This window comes from Myotis daubentonii, chromosome 15, assembly GCF_963259705.1.
Source record: "Myotis daubentonii chromosome 15, mMyoDau2.1, whole genome shotgun sequence".
Lineage (NCBI taxonomy): Eukaryota > Metazoa > Chordata > Mammalia > Chiroptera > Vespertilionidae > Myotis > Myotis daubentonii.
The window spans coordinates 44,740,405-44,756,332 of NC_081854.1; the positions used below are offsets into that span (position 1 = coordinate 44,740,405).

At 43.9% G+C, this 15,928-nt stretch overlaps 1 protein-coding gene across 1 annotated transcript; it reads left to right on the forward strand.

Annotated features, from left to right (window-relative positions):
- Positions 1-2,596: 2,596 nt before the first annotated feature.
- On the forward strand, positions 2,597-15,621 carry NQO1 (NAD(P)H quinone dehydrogenase 1). Its single transcript, XM_059667613.1, has 6 exons — positions 2,597-2,899; positions 6,406-6,570; positions 6,685-6,815; positions 12,607-12,720; positions 13,741-13,842; positions 14,725-15,621. Exons 1-6 carry the CDS (start codon positions 2,893-2,895, stop codon positions 15,028-15,030), a joined length of 825 nt encoding a protein of 274 aa, XP_059523596.1. The 5' UTR covers positions 2,597-2,892; the 3' UTR covers positions 15,031-15,621.
- Positions 15,622-15,928: the final 307 nt, after the last annotated feature.

Below are 15,928 nucleotides of genomic sequence, written 5' to 3' on the forward strand. Positions count from 1 at the left end.
TTTTTGCTCAGTGGTTGAGCGTCGACCAATGAACCAGGAGGTTGCGGTTGGATTCCCAGTCAGGGCACATGCCCGGGTTGCTGGCTCGATCCCCAGTGTGGGCTGTGCAGGAGGTGGCCGATCAATGGGAATAACCAGGAGACATCCGTAATTCAAGTCACTTCCTTTGGCAGATCCCTTGCTAAGAGTAAGTGCAAATGAGGCTATCATCAGGATCCTGTCCTAAACTCTTGAAAATATTGCTGTCAACTGTAATTGAAAAATAAAAAAAAAAGATTTTAAAAATGTTAAAAAAAAAAGAAGAAAATATTGCAGAATCTGCTGCTGAAGCAGTAGCTGCCCCACAAAATCCCTAGACTCTGTGGCCAAAGTTGTTCTTGACAGCCCCTGCTTATCTGTTAGCGGAGCAATGGCCAACATCACTTGCTGCCCTTGGACGGACGCTTCCTGGGAGGTTGAGACTGCACTACAGAAGATCACTGCATAAGCACGGTGGTGTTAAAACAGTTACTCCTACAATGGAGTCTGTGACTTATTTAATTTCGGTTGCTTTGGGTCTCGAGAACCATAGCTCCAAAGGGCATTCCAGACATGGACAATGCATTACCCGCTTGTAATAATCATACTAGTTCCTTGGTGTGCTGTATTCTCTCAAGTTTTAAATATACATGTGTAGCCACTAACCACCAAGCAAGTGATCTCCCTAAGACTAGAATGTCAGAAAAGGATCAAAGAGAATGACTTGGAGAATGTGAGCCCCATATTGTGACCTGTAAATGCCACACCTGTACATACCAGACTTAGAGAATTACAGAGCATCTGCTGGATGTAGCGCTAAAGGCTTCCATTTTTTATCACATCTCTCAGGCCAAGAGTCGCATAAAAAGGGTGGAATAGTTAAAAACAAGACCACAGGCCCAAACTAGAATCACTTATGCTGCGCGTCACATCACCAAATCCAGGCTTAATGAGAGTTTGGACTTTCTCAGAAATGGAATCTTAAACTCTTAAGCCTGTCAATCGAGTTGCATGACCCGCACTGGTTATGCAATCTGCCTGGTAGACCCCTGTCAAAGGAAGCTAACTTTGTAATAACCAGATGGCGTTTTTGCCTCATCTAACTTCCTTGTTCCCACTCCCTTCTGCCTAAAAAAGTCTTGCGTTGTGTACAGCTCCTGTGAACTCCTTTACATCTGCCAGCCTGGATGTTGACTGATGCATAAATTGTTGTGTAAAGCCAATAAGATCTTTAAAATTTACTCAGTTTTTAACAACATAAAGAATCAAATAGCCGAACCGGTTTGGCTCAGTGGATAGAGCGTCAGCCTGCGGACTGAAGGGTCCCGGGTTCGATTCCGGTCAAGGGCATGTACCTGGGTTGCAGGCACATCCCCAGTAGGAGATGTGCAGGAGGCAGCTGATTGATGTCTCTCTCATCGTTGTTTCTAACTCTCTATCTCTCTCCCTTCCTCTCTGTAGAAAATCAATAAAATATATTTAAAAAAAAAAAGAATCAAATAAACTGATTTCTCCTTTTGCTTTAGAGCAGGGGTGGGCAAACTTTTTGACTCGAGGGCCACAATGGGTTCTTAAACTGGACCGGAGGGCCGGAACAAAAGCATGGATGGAGTGTTTGTGTGAACTAATATAAATTCAAAGTAAACATCATTACATAAAAGGGTACGGTCTTTTTTTTTTAGTTTTATTCATTTCAAACGGGCCGGATCCGGCCCGCGGGCCGTAGTTTGCCCACGGCTGCTTTAGAGTCAACATGACTTGGCACTATTACCTAATCCTGCCTTTTTAACATTCGTATATTTTGTCCAGCACGACTTTTTCCAGCAAATTGGTTTTGAAAAACATTACATTTTTTGAAAAACATTACAAGGATTCTTTATTCCGATTTCTGAGTTTTCTGACACTCCCTTAACTTTTGCCCCCCAGGTACCTCTCCCTAAGGACCTTGCGTACTCCCCACCTCCATCCCCGCTGAAATTTCTTATTTATCATTGGTAATTTTTCGGACGGCTACACCTTAAAGTTCTATTTCTTTTTCCTTCACCTTGTGACAATATATTTCCTCTCTGTTCTGGAGGATGAAGACCCTACTATAATTTGAATTTTGCAGATACAACTTTTTACTCTGTTCTGTTCAGTTACACAAAAGCCACTAAACTTGACTGTTGTGCGAACCTTTCAATGCTTCACTGTGACTGCTCTCACCCCCGCCAACCTTGGACTAGCTCCTGGGGGAGGGGGGGCATTAGTTCCCCAATTATGAGGGGGAGGGACTGGCGCGGGCACTCACAGCTCCAAGTGCCGCATCCGGACCTCGCAAAGGAAGAAAACGCTTTCTCCGCAGCAAGCATCCCGGTCAGTCTCAGATTTGTACGCCTTTGCCCTCAATACCCAAACCCCAAGTCACAGTGAGTCAGCAAATCTAAAACCAAAGGGCCGCGGTCGCGCGCACCTCCCTTTTGACGCCCCATCCCGAGCACGGGGCAGATTCCCTCGGCGCAGAGCCCGGACGCCACCAGGAACTGCCTCCTTGGCTCCCAAGGCGGTTGCAGGGCTGTGGCCAGATGGGCACACCTCCCACTCCCTCCCAGGAGACCCCTAGGGGACCCTTCTTCCAGGTCCCGAGGTCCCCCGTCCAGGCCCGTCTCCCCTTTCCTTCCTGGAACCGCAGCCTCCGCGAGCTCCGCCCTGCATCCCAGGGCCCCGGTGGCCGCCCCGCCTTTGCTGGGTACTTGGCTCGTGTGGCCCGGGTTGGGCCAGGCCAGATATAAAGCAGCCTCGGCTCGGCTGGCAGCACCCACAAGCCTCCAAAGACCTTACCCCAGCCACCAGCCCGCCACCACCAGCCCCGCCACTCAGCGCACCGCCGGAGCCATGACTGGTGAGTGCCGCGGCGCCCGGCCCGTTCCTCGGCTGGAAGTTGGAGGGGCTCGGCCCTGAGTTCTCTCTCTGGGCTCAAAACTGGAGAAGTGAAGGCCTTAGGGTCCTGGATGAGCCCTGACCAGCATCGGGGGCGAGGGGAGCTCCTATTTCTATCCCACCCACCCCGGTAAACCCTACGAGGTCTGCGAATGAACCAGAGCAGGGAGATGCAGCACCAAGGTGTCCTCAGCGGTGTCAGCTGTGGTCGCTCCTGCAGCAGAATGGCCTGCAGACCAGCAGAAATGGATCTGAAACTACAGGCGTTGAGAATTTAATTTGTCCCCCAAGACTCAGTTCCAACAGCAGCCCCTTCTGAAGCCTTTCCTACTCGGCCAGCCCTAAAGCGGACGGCTTCCCAGTGGAACTTTGTCCCTTGCTTCTCCTATCAGGCAAATTGGCTCTTTGTCTATGTGTTTTATCACCTCTCTCTGGGTGAATTCTTTTTTTTCTTTATTTTAGAGAGAGAGAGAGAACATCGATCTGTTCCACTTATTTATGCATTCACTGGTTGATTCTTGTATGTGCCCTGACCAGGATCCAAGTTTGGCATATGGGGATGACACTCTAACTAAATGAGCTACCCAATCAGGGCAGTTGTATTTCTTACAACTATATCCTTCCTGTTTGTGCCTTTTCTTGGTTTGTTTTATGGTAATAGGCATGCCTATAGCTAAATCAAGGCATAGATCTCCTGACTTTCTCATTTTCTGGGAAACAACTTCATGTTTTACTACTTAGGAAATGCTAGTTAATATTGATAAGAAGTAAATAATGTGTATATCGATAACAAGTAAGCCAAGGGAATAAAAACTAGCAAAGCAGTGTTCAGCAAACACATGTTACTAACGCAAAGGTAGATCGCAAAGAAAAGGCGAGTCAGCGCTTAAGGTACTCACCTTTCTCCAAGAGTGCTCAGTCCAAGAGTTGGTAAGGAAGGCGGTGGAAATTTGTGGAGGCAGCTTCAGAAATTTCTTTCCATTTCCCCAGGCCTTCCAAAGCAGGTAAATCACTTTCATAGCATTTAAATCCTCATCAAACTGATATCCCACCAAATCAGAGTTTATAGAGTCGGAAATGCCAGGACCAAGCTTGGAGACCTTCTTTTTTGGCGTTCAGAGGCCTGAAGCGCACACCTGGCTGAATTTAACCTCATAGGCGCTGCCTATGCCAGGTGTGGTTCATGATGAAAGCAGGTAGAGAGCTGAAGGCTTAAATGTGCTTTTTCTAGTTCATTTTCTTCAAACAAGACAAAAACAGTTGCAGGTGATTTCTCTCTGAGCTCCACCCACGGTCGCCCCGTTTAAGCATTAGCAAGATATGAGACAGTGGTGCCAATGATTAGGAGAAACAGAGGTGGTGAACTCCCTGTCCTGGGCACTCCTCCCCTCTCCCTCCACATTGTAGCATGGATTTATTTATGTCTCTACACTTCCAAAGTATTCCAGCTTCCCCACGTACTATGTAAATTTGGGTAATAATTTGCTTTACTTTTCTGTATGCATCAGATTTCTCATCCATAATATGGAGATACTAATTGTATCTTCCTTTGAGGGTTACCGTGACAATTGAAAAAAAGAGTGCAAAGCACTTAGAGCAGTGCCCAGCACAAAATAAGCAGCCGTTACCTGCTGTTATTGCAAAAGTAAAGCATGCTTATTCTAACAACTTCACTAGTACACACATGGCCAAGAAAAAGTTCCTCTTTCCTCTCAACCCCTTTGTCATCTCTTACTTATCTCAGAAAACTATTAATAGTTTCGAATAATATGATCATTCCATATCTTTTTCCCCTCATACCAATATAGTGCAAATCTACCTGCATGTACAGGGTGTCTCCAAAGATGTATACACACACTTTGGATAACTATAAAGGCAGTGTTTATTAAAATACTAGGGGCCCAGTGCACTAATTTGTGCACCTTGAAAGGAACCGTGGGCAGCTACGCTGAGGTGGGCACAGGGGAGGGTCTCAGCCCATCCTCCGTACCCCTGCCTGGCCCCTCCCCCTCCCGCTGCAGGCCCCCTACTTCCTCCCCACCCCCCCTACCCCTGCCACCTGTCTGCTAGCAGCCCCACTCCTGCCGCCGCTCCCATGCACTGCTGGTGCTGGCCCCAATCGCTCTGCACCCTCAGCGGGTGTGAGCTGCATCTGCTGCCCTGATCACCCCTCAGGAGCAGGGGGAGGTGGAGACGCCCTCGGGGACAATCCGGGCTGCAGCCACCATTTGCACCTGCTGACGATGCTGAGTGATCAGGGGACCGGCACTGCTGGCAGCGGGTGCAAGCGAGGTCGGTGCTGGCAGTGGGTGTGAGTGGTGGCTTGGGTGCTGATAGCAAATGCAAGCGGGGCCCTCGCTGGCAACAAGTTCGAGCACCCGGCAGGACCACAGCACACGCGGGAGCAAATAATTTTCAGTAACCACCAGAGGCTCACCCCGATGATAGCTATTGGCGCCCTGCTGTGTCTGGTGTCCCCGCTCACCTGCTCCACCATCCCGCCGCGGCCGATGCCAGCCATGTTCTGTGCTCTTCCACCTGCTGCAGACACCTGCCATGTTCCGTGCACGCCCCCTGGTTGTCAACGCACGTCATAGTGGCCGGTTGTTCAGTTCCATCGTTTGGTCTATTTGCATATTAGGGTTTTATATATATAGATATTTCATTTCCACTTAACAGGTGTCAGTTGTTAAAGCATGCTACATTTTTGGGGGACAACCTATATGTAGTTTTGTGTGTGTGTGTGTGTGTGTGTGTGTGTGTGTGTGTTTTTTAATAAAAATGGATTCACATTCACTTCATTTTATCAGTTAATATATCCTGGATATCTTTCTGGGACCCTGTATATATTGTTAACTAATTCTTTTTTATTTTTTAAAATATATTTTTGATTTCAGAGAGAAAAGGAGAGAGAGAACATCAATGATGAGAATCATTGATTGGCTGCCTCCTGCATGCCCCCTACCCGGGATCAAGCCTGAAACCTGGGCATGTGCCCTTGACTGGAATCGAACCCGGGACCCTTCAGTCTGCAGGCTGATGCTCTTATCCACTGAGCCTAACCAGCTAGGGCTCATTCTGGTTAACAGCATAATATTCTGTAGTATGTATGTACCATAATCTATTTAAATGCTCCCCCCAAAATAGACAATAGGGTTATTTCTGATTTTTGCCAATGGAAAGAATGGTACAGTACACATCCTTGCTCCTGTGTCCTGATGCTTTCAGTCTGGGGAACAGATTCCTTGAAGTTGGACGGCTAGATCAAAGGTTTATGTGCCTTTAAAATTTTAAGAGCTTCAGCCTAATAACTTCCTTAAAGGCGGAGGCCGTTGATATTCCCGCTGGCAATGTGCCAGTGTTCCTGCAATCTTGATAGCCCTCGATGTTGCTTGTCCTAAGTTGTTTTGCCAATCTGATAGGCTGGTAACTTATTTTTTACCATATGCTTTGGGTGTGTCAAAATAGGCAGAAAAGCATTGATCGTACTGGCTCACGCAGAGAGGACATCCTTCAACTATGCCATGAAGGAAGCTGCTGTAGAGGCTCTGAAGAGGAAAGGATGGGGGGTCACTGTGTCAGACCTGTATGCCATGAACTTCAATCCCGTCATCTCCAGAAAGGACATTACAGGTAGGAGCCGCTCCCCCTTTAGTTAGGTCTTTGTGGAACTTCTTGCCTGTGGGTTCTCTGGTCCCACCTTGGCCCCAAGGCCTCACCGCCCCCCGCCCCCTTTCCTCTCTGCAGGTAAACTGAAGGACCCTGAGAACTTTAAGTATCCTGCCGAGTCTGTTCTGGCTTATAAAGAAGGCCGTCTGAGCCCAGATATTGTGGCTGAACAAAAGAAGCTGGAAGCTGCAGACCTTGTGATTTTTCAGGTGTGGTAGGACATCAGAAGGGTGTAGGGACACTTGAATTCTTTCTTTTATTTTTATTTATTTATTTATTTATTTATTTATTTATTTATTTATTTATTTATTTATTTATTTATTTTATATTACTTACAATATTACAAAGGGTATTACATATGTGTCCCTTTTTCCCCCCGGCCCTTGACAATACCCTGGCCTCCCCTACCCCCTAGTGTCTTATGTCCATTGGTTATGCTTATATGCATGCATACAAGTCCTTTGGTTGATCTTTTACCCCCCGCCCTCCTGCCCCCCACCCTTCCCCGGCCTTCCCGCTGCAGTTTGACAATCTGTTTGAGGCTGCTCTGCCTCTGTATGTATTATTGTTCAAAAGTTTATAATGGTCTCTATTATCCATGAATGAGTGAGATCATGTGGTATTTTTCCTTCATTGACTGGCTTATTTCACTTAGCATAATGCTCTCCAGTTCCATCCAAGCCGTTGTAAATGGTAAGAGTTCCTTCTTTTTTACAGCAGCATAGTATTCCATCGTGTAGATGTACCAGTTTTCTAATCCATTCATCTACTAATGGGCACTTAGGCTGTTTCCAGATCTTAGCTATGGTGAATTGTGCTGTAATGAAAATATGGATGCATATATCCTTTCTGATTGGTGTTTCTGGTTTCTTGGGATATATTCCTAGAAGTGGGATCACAGGGTCAAATGGGAGTTCCATTTTTAGTTTTTTGAGGAAACTCCATATTGTCTTCCATAGTGGCTGCACCAGTCTGCATTCCCACCAGCAGTGCACGAGTGTTCCTTTTTCTCCACATCCTCTCCAGCACTTGTTGTTTGTTGATTTGTTGATGATAGCCAATCTGACAGGTGTGAGATGGTACCTCATTGTTGTTTTGATTTGCATCTCTCGGATGATTAGTGACTTTGAGCATGTTTTCATATGTCTGTTGGCTTTCTGAATGTCCTCTTTTGAAAGGTGTCTATTTAGGTCCTTTGCCCATTTTTTGATTGGATTGTTTATCTTCCTTTTTTTTTATTTATTTTTTTTTATTTTTTTTTTATTCCTTAAAGTATTACAAAGGGTATTACATATGTATCCATTTTATCCCCCCGCCCTAGACAGTCCCCTAGCCTCCCCTATCCCCCAGTGTCTTATGTCCATTGGTTATGCTTATATGCATGCATACAAGTCGTTTAGTTGATCTCTTACCCCCCTACCTCCTGCCCCTCAACCCACCCCGGCCTTCCCGCTACAGTTTGACAATCTGTTTGAGGCAGCTCTGCCTCTGTATCTATTATTGTTCAAAAGTTTATAATGGTCTCTATTGTCCACGAATGAGTGAGATCATGTGGTATTTTTCCTTTATTGACTGGCTTATTTCACTTAGCATAATGCTCTCCAGTTCCATCCATGACGTTGCAAATGGTAAGAGTTCCTTCCTTTTTATAGCAGCATAGTATTCCATCGTGTAGATGTACCACAGTTTTCTAATCCATTCATCTACTGATGGGCACTTAGGCTGTTTCCAGATCTTAGCTATGGTGAATTGTGCTGCTATGAACATAGGGGTGCATATATCCTTTCTGATTGGTGTTTCTGTTTTCTTGGGATATATTCCTAGAAGTGGGATCACAGGATCAAATGGGAGTTCCATTTTCAGTTTTTTAAGGAAACTCCATACTGTCTTCCATAGTGGCTGCACCAGTCTGCATTCCCACCAGCAGTGCACAAGTGTTCCTTTTTCTCCACAACCTCTCCAGCACTTGTCGTTTGTTGATTTGTTGATGATAGCCAGTCTGACAGGTGTGAGATGGTACCTCATTGCTGTTTTGATTTGCATCTCTCGGATGATTAGTGACTTTGAGCATGTTTTCATATGTCTCTTGGCTTTCTGAATGTCCTCTTTTGAAAGGTGTCTATTTAGGTCCTTTGCCCATTTTTTGATTGGATTGTTTATCTTCCTTTTGTTAAGTTGTATGAGTTCCCTATAAATTTTGGAGATTAGGCCCTTATCAGATATGTCATTGGCAAATATGTTTTCCCACACAGTGGGTTTTCTCGTTGTTTTGTTGATGGTTTCTTTTGCTGTGCAGAAGCTTTTTATTTTGATGTAGTCCCATTTGTTCATTTTTTCTTTAGTTTCAAGTGCCCTAGGAGCTGTATCAGTGAATAAATTGCTTCGGCATATGTCTGAGATTTTGTTGCCTTTGGATTCTTCTAGAATTTTTATGGTTTCCTGTCGTACATTTAAGTCCTTTATCCATTTTGAGTTTATTTTTGTGTATGGTGTAAGTTTGTGATCTAGTTTCATTTTCTTGCATATATCTGTCCAATTTTCCCAACACCATTTATTGAAGAGACTATCTTGGCTCCATTGTATGTTCTTGCCTCCTTTGTCAAATATTAATTGAGGAATTCTTTCTTTTAAATCCTCACCTGAGGATATGTTACTATAAATTTGAGAGAGAGGAAGGGGGAAGAGGAGGGAAGGAGAAAGAGAAAAATACTGATCAGTTGCCTCCTGTACCCTCCTGCCCAGGGACTGAACCCATAACCTGGGTATGTGTCCAGACTGGGAATCAAACCCACAACCCTTTCAGAGCACGGGACAAGGCTCCAACCAACGGAGCCACACTGGCCAGAGTGGGACACTTGAATTCTTATTGTCCTAGACCTGACTTCTAATTAGCCATGTGATCTTAGAAAAGTCACTTACCCCCTTTACTGCATTCTCTGTAAAAAAAAAAAAAAAAAGGTCATTACTTCAAATGTACAGCATTACACAGATTTATAGATGCTGTGAATCGGGCTGTGTTACTCTGAAAATATGAATGCAACTTTGAAGATGACGTGTCAGTCTTAATCTTTTTTTCAATTAGTGATTTTTAAAATTTTTCAATTCCAGTTGACATTCATTATATCAGTTTCAGGTATACAATATAGTGGTTAGACATATAACTTATGAAGTGATTCCCCCCATAAGTTTAGTACCCACCTGGGACCATACTTAGTATTACAAGATTATTAACTATATTTGTTATGTGGTACTTTACATCCCCATGACTATTTTGTAACTGCCAATAGGTACTTCTTAATCCCTTCACCTTTTCACCCAGCTCCCTCACCCTCTCCCCTCTGGCAACCATCAGTCTGTTCTCTGTAACTATGAGCCTATTTTATTTTTTCATAAATTTTGTTCTTTAGATCTCACATATAAGTGAAATCACATGGTATTTGTCTTTGTCTGTCTTATTTCACTTAGCATAATACCCTCTAGGTCAACCCATGCTGTTGCAAATGGTAAGACTTCATTCTTCTTTACGGCCAAGTAATATTCCACTTTGTATATGTACCATATCTTCTTTATCCACTTGTCTATTGATGGACACTTAGGTTCCTTTCATGTCTTGGCTATTGTAAATAATGCTGCAATAAACCAATTAGTGATTCTTCATGGGATCTCTCAGTGAAGTCTGCATTCCCTCTCTCTGTTAGCATCTGGCCAGTTTGTGGAGTGATACCAGCTGATACGTATCGTCCTGCTTACTGTGTTTCAGCAGCAAACCATGGGCTTTCTTCTGGAAGCCACCTCACCATTTAGCAGTCAGTACTGGAAATGTATATGCCTCTCGTAAGCCATATTTTTTTGAAAATACCAGATTGTACTCAATGACTTTGTTTCTATCAATTCCAACTAGCTTCTTGATCTTGAACATGGAATGTATATGACAGTGAAAACATCATAAGAAGGGTGATATTGGCTGTGGTTTTTGCAATTATTCAGTCATCTGCAAAGAATCCTACCTTTGCAGTCTTATTCTACCCAAGGCCTGTTGCCATGAATCAAAGCCACAAGCCATTAGCCACAAAGGATGCCTTCTTGGTCCAGGATGTCTACTGTGTCTTTCTTATCCTAGTACAGCCAAGGCAGCAGCAGTAGTGGCTTTCAATCCCGCATCTCAGAATCACTATATTTTAGAATTGGAAAGGACTTTGGTGGTCTTTTAATTTAGCTTCTATTCAACGCATATGTTTTCCTTACTATCCTGTCAGTACAACTGTGCAAGTTGTCACTGCAAAATAGCAACATACTAAAGGGCAATGTAAGCACTGCAGATTTGTATATTTATTTTAACAGTTTCCCAACATATGACAGGAAAAGTCTAGTTCTAGAAAAATCAGTGTGCTCTATATGAGTCTTTCAATGTGGGAATAACGTGTCCTGGGAAGGAGTGCTTTAATTCATATCAAGGTGCCAAGGGCTAGTCCCCTGCTCGGTTTACTCACTTCTCCAAAAACAACTTGAGGGAGAGTCAACTCTTAAAGCCCTGCAAGCCAACCACGTCTATTTTCTTTTTCTTTTCTTTTTTAAATATATTTTATTGATTTTTTACAGAGAGGAAGGGAGAGAGATAGAGTTAGAGTTAGAAACATTAATGAGAGAGAAACATCGATCAGCTGCCTCCTGCACATCTCCCACTGGGGATGTGCCCACAACCAAGGTACATGCCCTCAACCGGAATCAAACCTGGGACCTTTCAGTCCACAGACTGATGCTCTATCCACTGAGCCAAACCAGTTTCGGCAACCAACCACGTCTATTTTCAACTCTGACTGCAGCACATCCAAGGGAAGCTAATCTACTTGCCTAGACACCCTACCTATCCGTTCTTCCTAAAAGCTGCAGATCGGGTCCCTGTCAGTGGGAGAGTCTTAAATGTAATAGGAAATGCTGCTAGAGATCATTCAAGCCCCACCTTTTATAGATGCAGCAAATGAAATTTAAAGGTGGTCTGGGGTTTGTGTGGCAAAGGTCAGGCGTCAAGTTAGTGACAGATTTGGGGTGAGAACACAACTCACTTTCAATCCAGTGTTCTTTCTGTTCTAAAACTCTATTTCCTTACCCCCTTTTCTGTAGGTCAGAAATCCTTCAAAGAGAGAGCTATCAATTCCTACAAATTCCTTCTGTGTCCAAGATTTTTTCTGTCTGGGCTTGTTCCATTGCCATTGCCTTTAAATCATGAGTCAAGGAGAAGAAATACTGATAATAATTCTTGCTCTGCTTTTATCAGGACCAAAGTCCCAACAAGACTTTCTCATGGGAATTCCCTGATAAACCTTAGTCACACTGATCATTTGTTTGCAAATCTGAGTGGTTCTGTTTATTCTAACTGATAGGATTTTACATTTGTGAGCACAAGGTACATGCTTCATTTTTTTTTAATACTTTTATTGATTTCAGAGAGGAAGGGAGAGGGACAGGGAGACAGAAACATCAATGATGAGAGAGAATCATTGATCAGCTGCCTCCTGCATGCCCCCTATTGGGCAGGGGGAGGGGGGCCGTCGAGCCTGCAACCCAGGCATGTGTCCTTGGCTGGAATCGAACCTGGGACCCTTTAGTCCACAGGCCGACGCTCTATCCACTGAGCCAAACCAGCTAGGGCTGCTTCATATTTTTGATACAAAAACTTTAAGACAAGCACCTGAGAAAATACTGATTTAGGTATCACACATTGGTCTGCAGTCCTTGCTGTCTAAACTGCATTGCCAAACATGATTTCAGAGAAACAAACATTTGCATGTGGCCTTCTTCAGACCTACCCAACATTTGTACCTTTAGGTAGAAACAGGAGTGTCAGGTTGACTGACGAGATGATTCTTGTCTCTAAATGCACTGTCTCCTCCAGGAGGAATGATCTGGGGCCTGAAGAAAGGTTCGCCCTCAGTGAGGACCCTGAGCCTTCTTCTGTGCTGGTGCCGCCCCGACCTGGCCTCTTTGTCGTTCCCTCCACAGTTCCCACTGCAGTGGTTTGGAGTGCCTGCCATCCTGAAAGGCTGGTTTGAGCGAGTGCTCATCGGGGAGTTTGCTTACACGTACGCTGCCATGTATGACAAGGGACCTTTCCGGGTAGGTGGATGCTTCTGCTTTTTCTAACAGCTGGGTGCTGGGGAGATTCGGCCTGAGGCAGAGTTTTGAGCACAATTAGATACTACGGTCCGGCTCCAGGTCCCTTTGGAAGAGATGCATAATTAAGTTTTAACAGACATTCTGACATGATGTTTAGGATTTGTTTTAAAATACCCCAGGGAAAAGGGAGGAAAGGGGATTAGATAAAACTAGAATGGCAATCTGCCAAGGGTTGAAGCTGGGTGGTAGATGCATCATTATACGGTTGACCCTTGAACAACACAGGTTTGAACTGCACAGGTCCACTTATATGCGGATTTTTTCCCCAATAAGTACTGTAAATGTATTTTCTCTTCCTTATGTTTTCTTAGTAACATTTTCTTTTCTCTAGCTTACTTTAAGAATAAATACATATGACATGCAAAATATGTTTATCCACTGTTCTCATTGGTAAAGCTTCCAGTCAACAGGAGGCTATTAGCAGTTACATTTTTGGTCAGTCAAAAGTAATATGTAGATTTTTGACTGTGTGGGGGGTAGTACCCCTAATCCCTACATTGTTCAAGGGTCAATTGTACTATTTTCTTTATGTTTGAAACATTCCATAGTAAGAATAAATAGTGTGTTTTCATTTTTCAGAGACCCAACTACTATATAAGAAAGTATATTTGACCTTCTAGATTACATGCCTAGATCTATGCCTAGCATTGTAGGGAGACAGAATAAAACAGTAAACAAGTAACTCCTAGGCACCAGCAGTCAACACTGGTTTTGCATTTACATGACAATCTCCCCGGATTTGCCACACCCAGGAGTATGGAATCCTTGGCTTGCCCCTGCTCACATGTCTGTCTGTCTGTGGTACCGCCTTCCAGGCAGGTACTTCTGCAGAGTCATACTGAGTGGCTCAGAGGAGTAACACCAACAGCAGATGGGTGGATGTTTGTGTTCTCCCTGGGGCTGTTTCATTAGCTTCCTGTCACCAAGGAGATGCTCAGGGTGATGTCTTTTCTTTCACAGAATAAGAAGGCAGTGCTGTCCATCACCACTGGTGGCAGCGACTCCATGTACTCTCTGCAGGGAGTCCACGGGGACATGAACATCATTCTCTGGCCAATTCAGGTACCTCATTTTCAGTGAACCTTCGGGGGGATTACCTAATTGAGCTTTCTATGGGGTCCAGATCCTCAAGATAACAACTGAAAACAGATCTGAGGTGAAAGCATAGTAATGATTCACAACTACAGGGAGTTTTCTTTTAAGACTTACCTGTCTTCCCAGGCCCCTGTGCTTACAGAATAACCCATGTGCACGTGTCCACACACCACTCTCCTAACCGAGCACTAGTGCAGCCACATGGTCTGATTCTCTCCAGGTGACTGACATCTCTCCGATCTTCCTATCCTTCTCCAAGAATAGTCTCACAGACTATTAGAGTGCCCTCCACCCCAATTTAAGAAATGCTTTAGTTCAGTGAATAAAACTGAAGTCTGAAGTATGATTTTTGGTGGTCACTGGGCTCAGGATAATCTCTTCTAAGGAAGAGGGGTGGAGAGAAGAGCAAAGGAGGTGGCCACCTATAATACTGGAGAATTAATATTACTATTGGAGAATGGATGATAAGCACCGTTTGTTAAGATTCATCTAGTTCTATGGAGAGGCAGGGAACAGCAGGCAAGGGAGCGGCTACCAAGCAGCTGCAACTCTCCCTTATGGAACAGAACTTCCGACAGTTCTGGCAGAAGATTCTAGGCTGGCACAGGTTCAAGGTTTTATTTATATGAAGAAAAGCACAGCTGAATAGGCTAAAATAGATAACAGGCAGCTAGGTCTGGGAGCAGAAGGTGAGAGAATACAGTTCTGAACTGCTTCTGCACGGTGCCTCCGCCTCCGCCTCCATGTCAGTGTCTTATTGGAAAGCCCAGATAAACCTTTGTGGTTTGTATATGGTACAAACTGTTCGGGGTTTGTAGTGACTCACCTTTGTGCTTTGTGTATCCCCAGAGTGGCACTCTGCATTTCTGTGGCTTCCAGGTCTTAGAACCTCAACTGACATACAGCATTGGGCACATCCCCGCGGATGCCCGACTTCAGGTCCTGGAAGGATGGAAGAAACGCCTGGAGAATATCTGGGATGAGACTCCACTATATTTTGTTCCAAGTAGTTTCTTTGACCTAAACTTTCAGGCAGGATTCTTAATGAAAAAGGAGGTCCAGGAAGAGCAGAAAGCTAAGAAGTTTGGCCTTTCTGTGGGCCATCACTTGGGCAAGTCCATTCCGACTGACAACCAGATCAAAGCCAGAGAATAAGACTCACAAGGCTTGATTTTCTTCTAAAATGTAGCCAAGTCTAGGTTTCTTCTTTAGGCTTCCTTTAGTTTTTAAGATTTGTGCCTTTCTTTTTCCACGAGGAATGAATATAAGAGAGATTAGACTATTCATAAATTTTTCAATAGTTTTTTTTAAAAACATAACTGATTTTTACAATTGCTATCATGGCAAAATCTGATTAGGGTCAAGAGGCCATTTAAAATATAAAGCAGGGAAAGGTGTAGAAAGGTGCTAGAAAATATTCTTTAAGGTCCTGTGTACAACTTAATCCTTCTCTTAGGGACATATTTTTAGGGTTAAATCTGGCTATAAAACATCTAACTCTTCAATGATCTATTTTTCTTTTAATTACCTCTCTGTGGTTTGCAGCAAAAGGGAATTGCCCAGAGAAAGCAATGACTGAACCTGTCAGACCTAAGGGACTTGTTTGTGATATGCATTGGTTTTAATTACTACATAGTGACTGGGATGCCTAATCTGAGTGTTACTCTTCCTTTAACTTCTGTTGTTTGTATACAGTACACACAGATATCTTGAAATGAAAAGCTAATAAAAGTCTCCTTTACCGTCTGCAGAGATAAAACACATCTGTGTACTACAATTTGCCACAATGAATGAATTCAAAAAAGGAAACAGTGCTCCAATTCCTAAAAACATCCTTCCACAAACACTGCTGTATATGTGATCTATAAAATCACATGGGAAGTTTTTTCCTGTATCATTGCTAAACTGATGACTTTCCATTTAAGGATGTATTTTGGTCACAGGACTTTTGGGATAAAATTGTAAGTCTGTGTTTCATTTTATTTTGGTGAATAATTTTGGCACAATATTCTAATTTCACTTTGAAATTCTTAAGTGCAGTGCCACAGAGTTG

Excerpts from the sequence above, each read along its gene's own strand:
- NQO1 (XM_059667613.1), top strand. Across the intron at positions 6,571-6,684 it reads CTCCAGAAAGGACATTACAG|GTAAACTGAAGGACCCTGAG; the intron begins GTAGGAGCCGCT and ends TCCTCTCTGCAG. Across the intron at positions 6,816-12,606 it reads CAGACCTTGTGATTTTTCAG|TTCCCACTGCAGTGGTTTGG; the intron begins GTGTGGTAGGAC and ends TTCCCTCCACAG.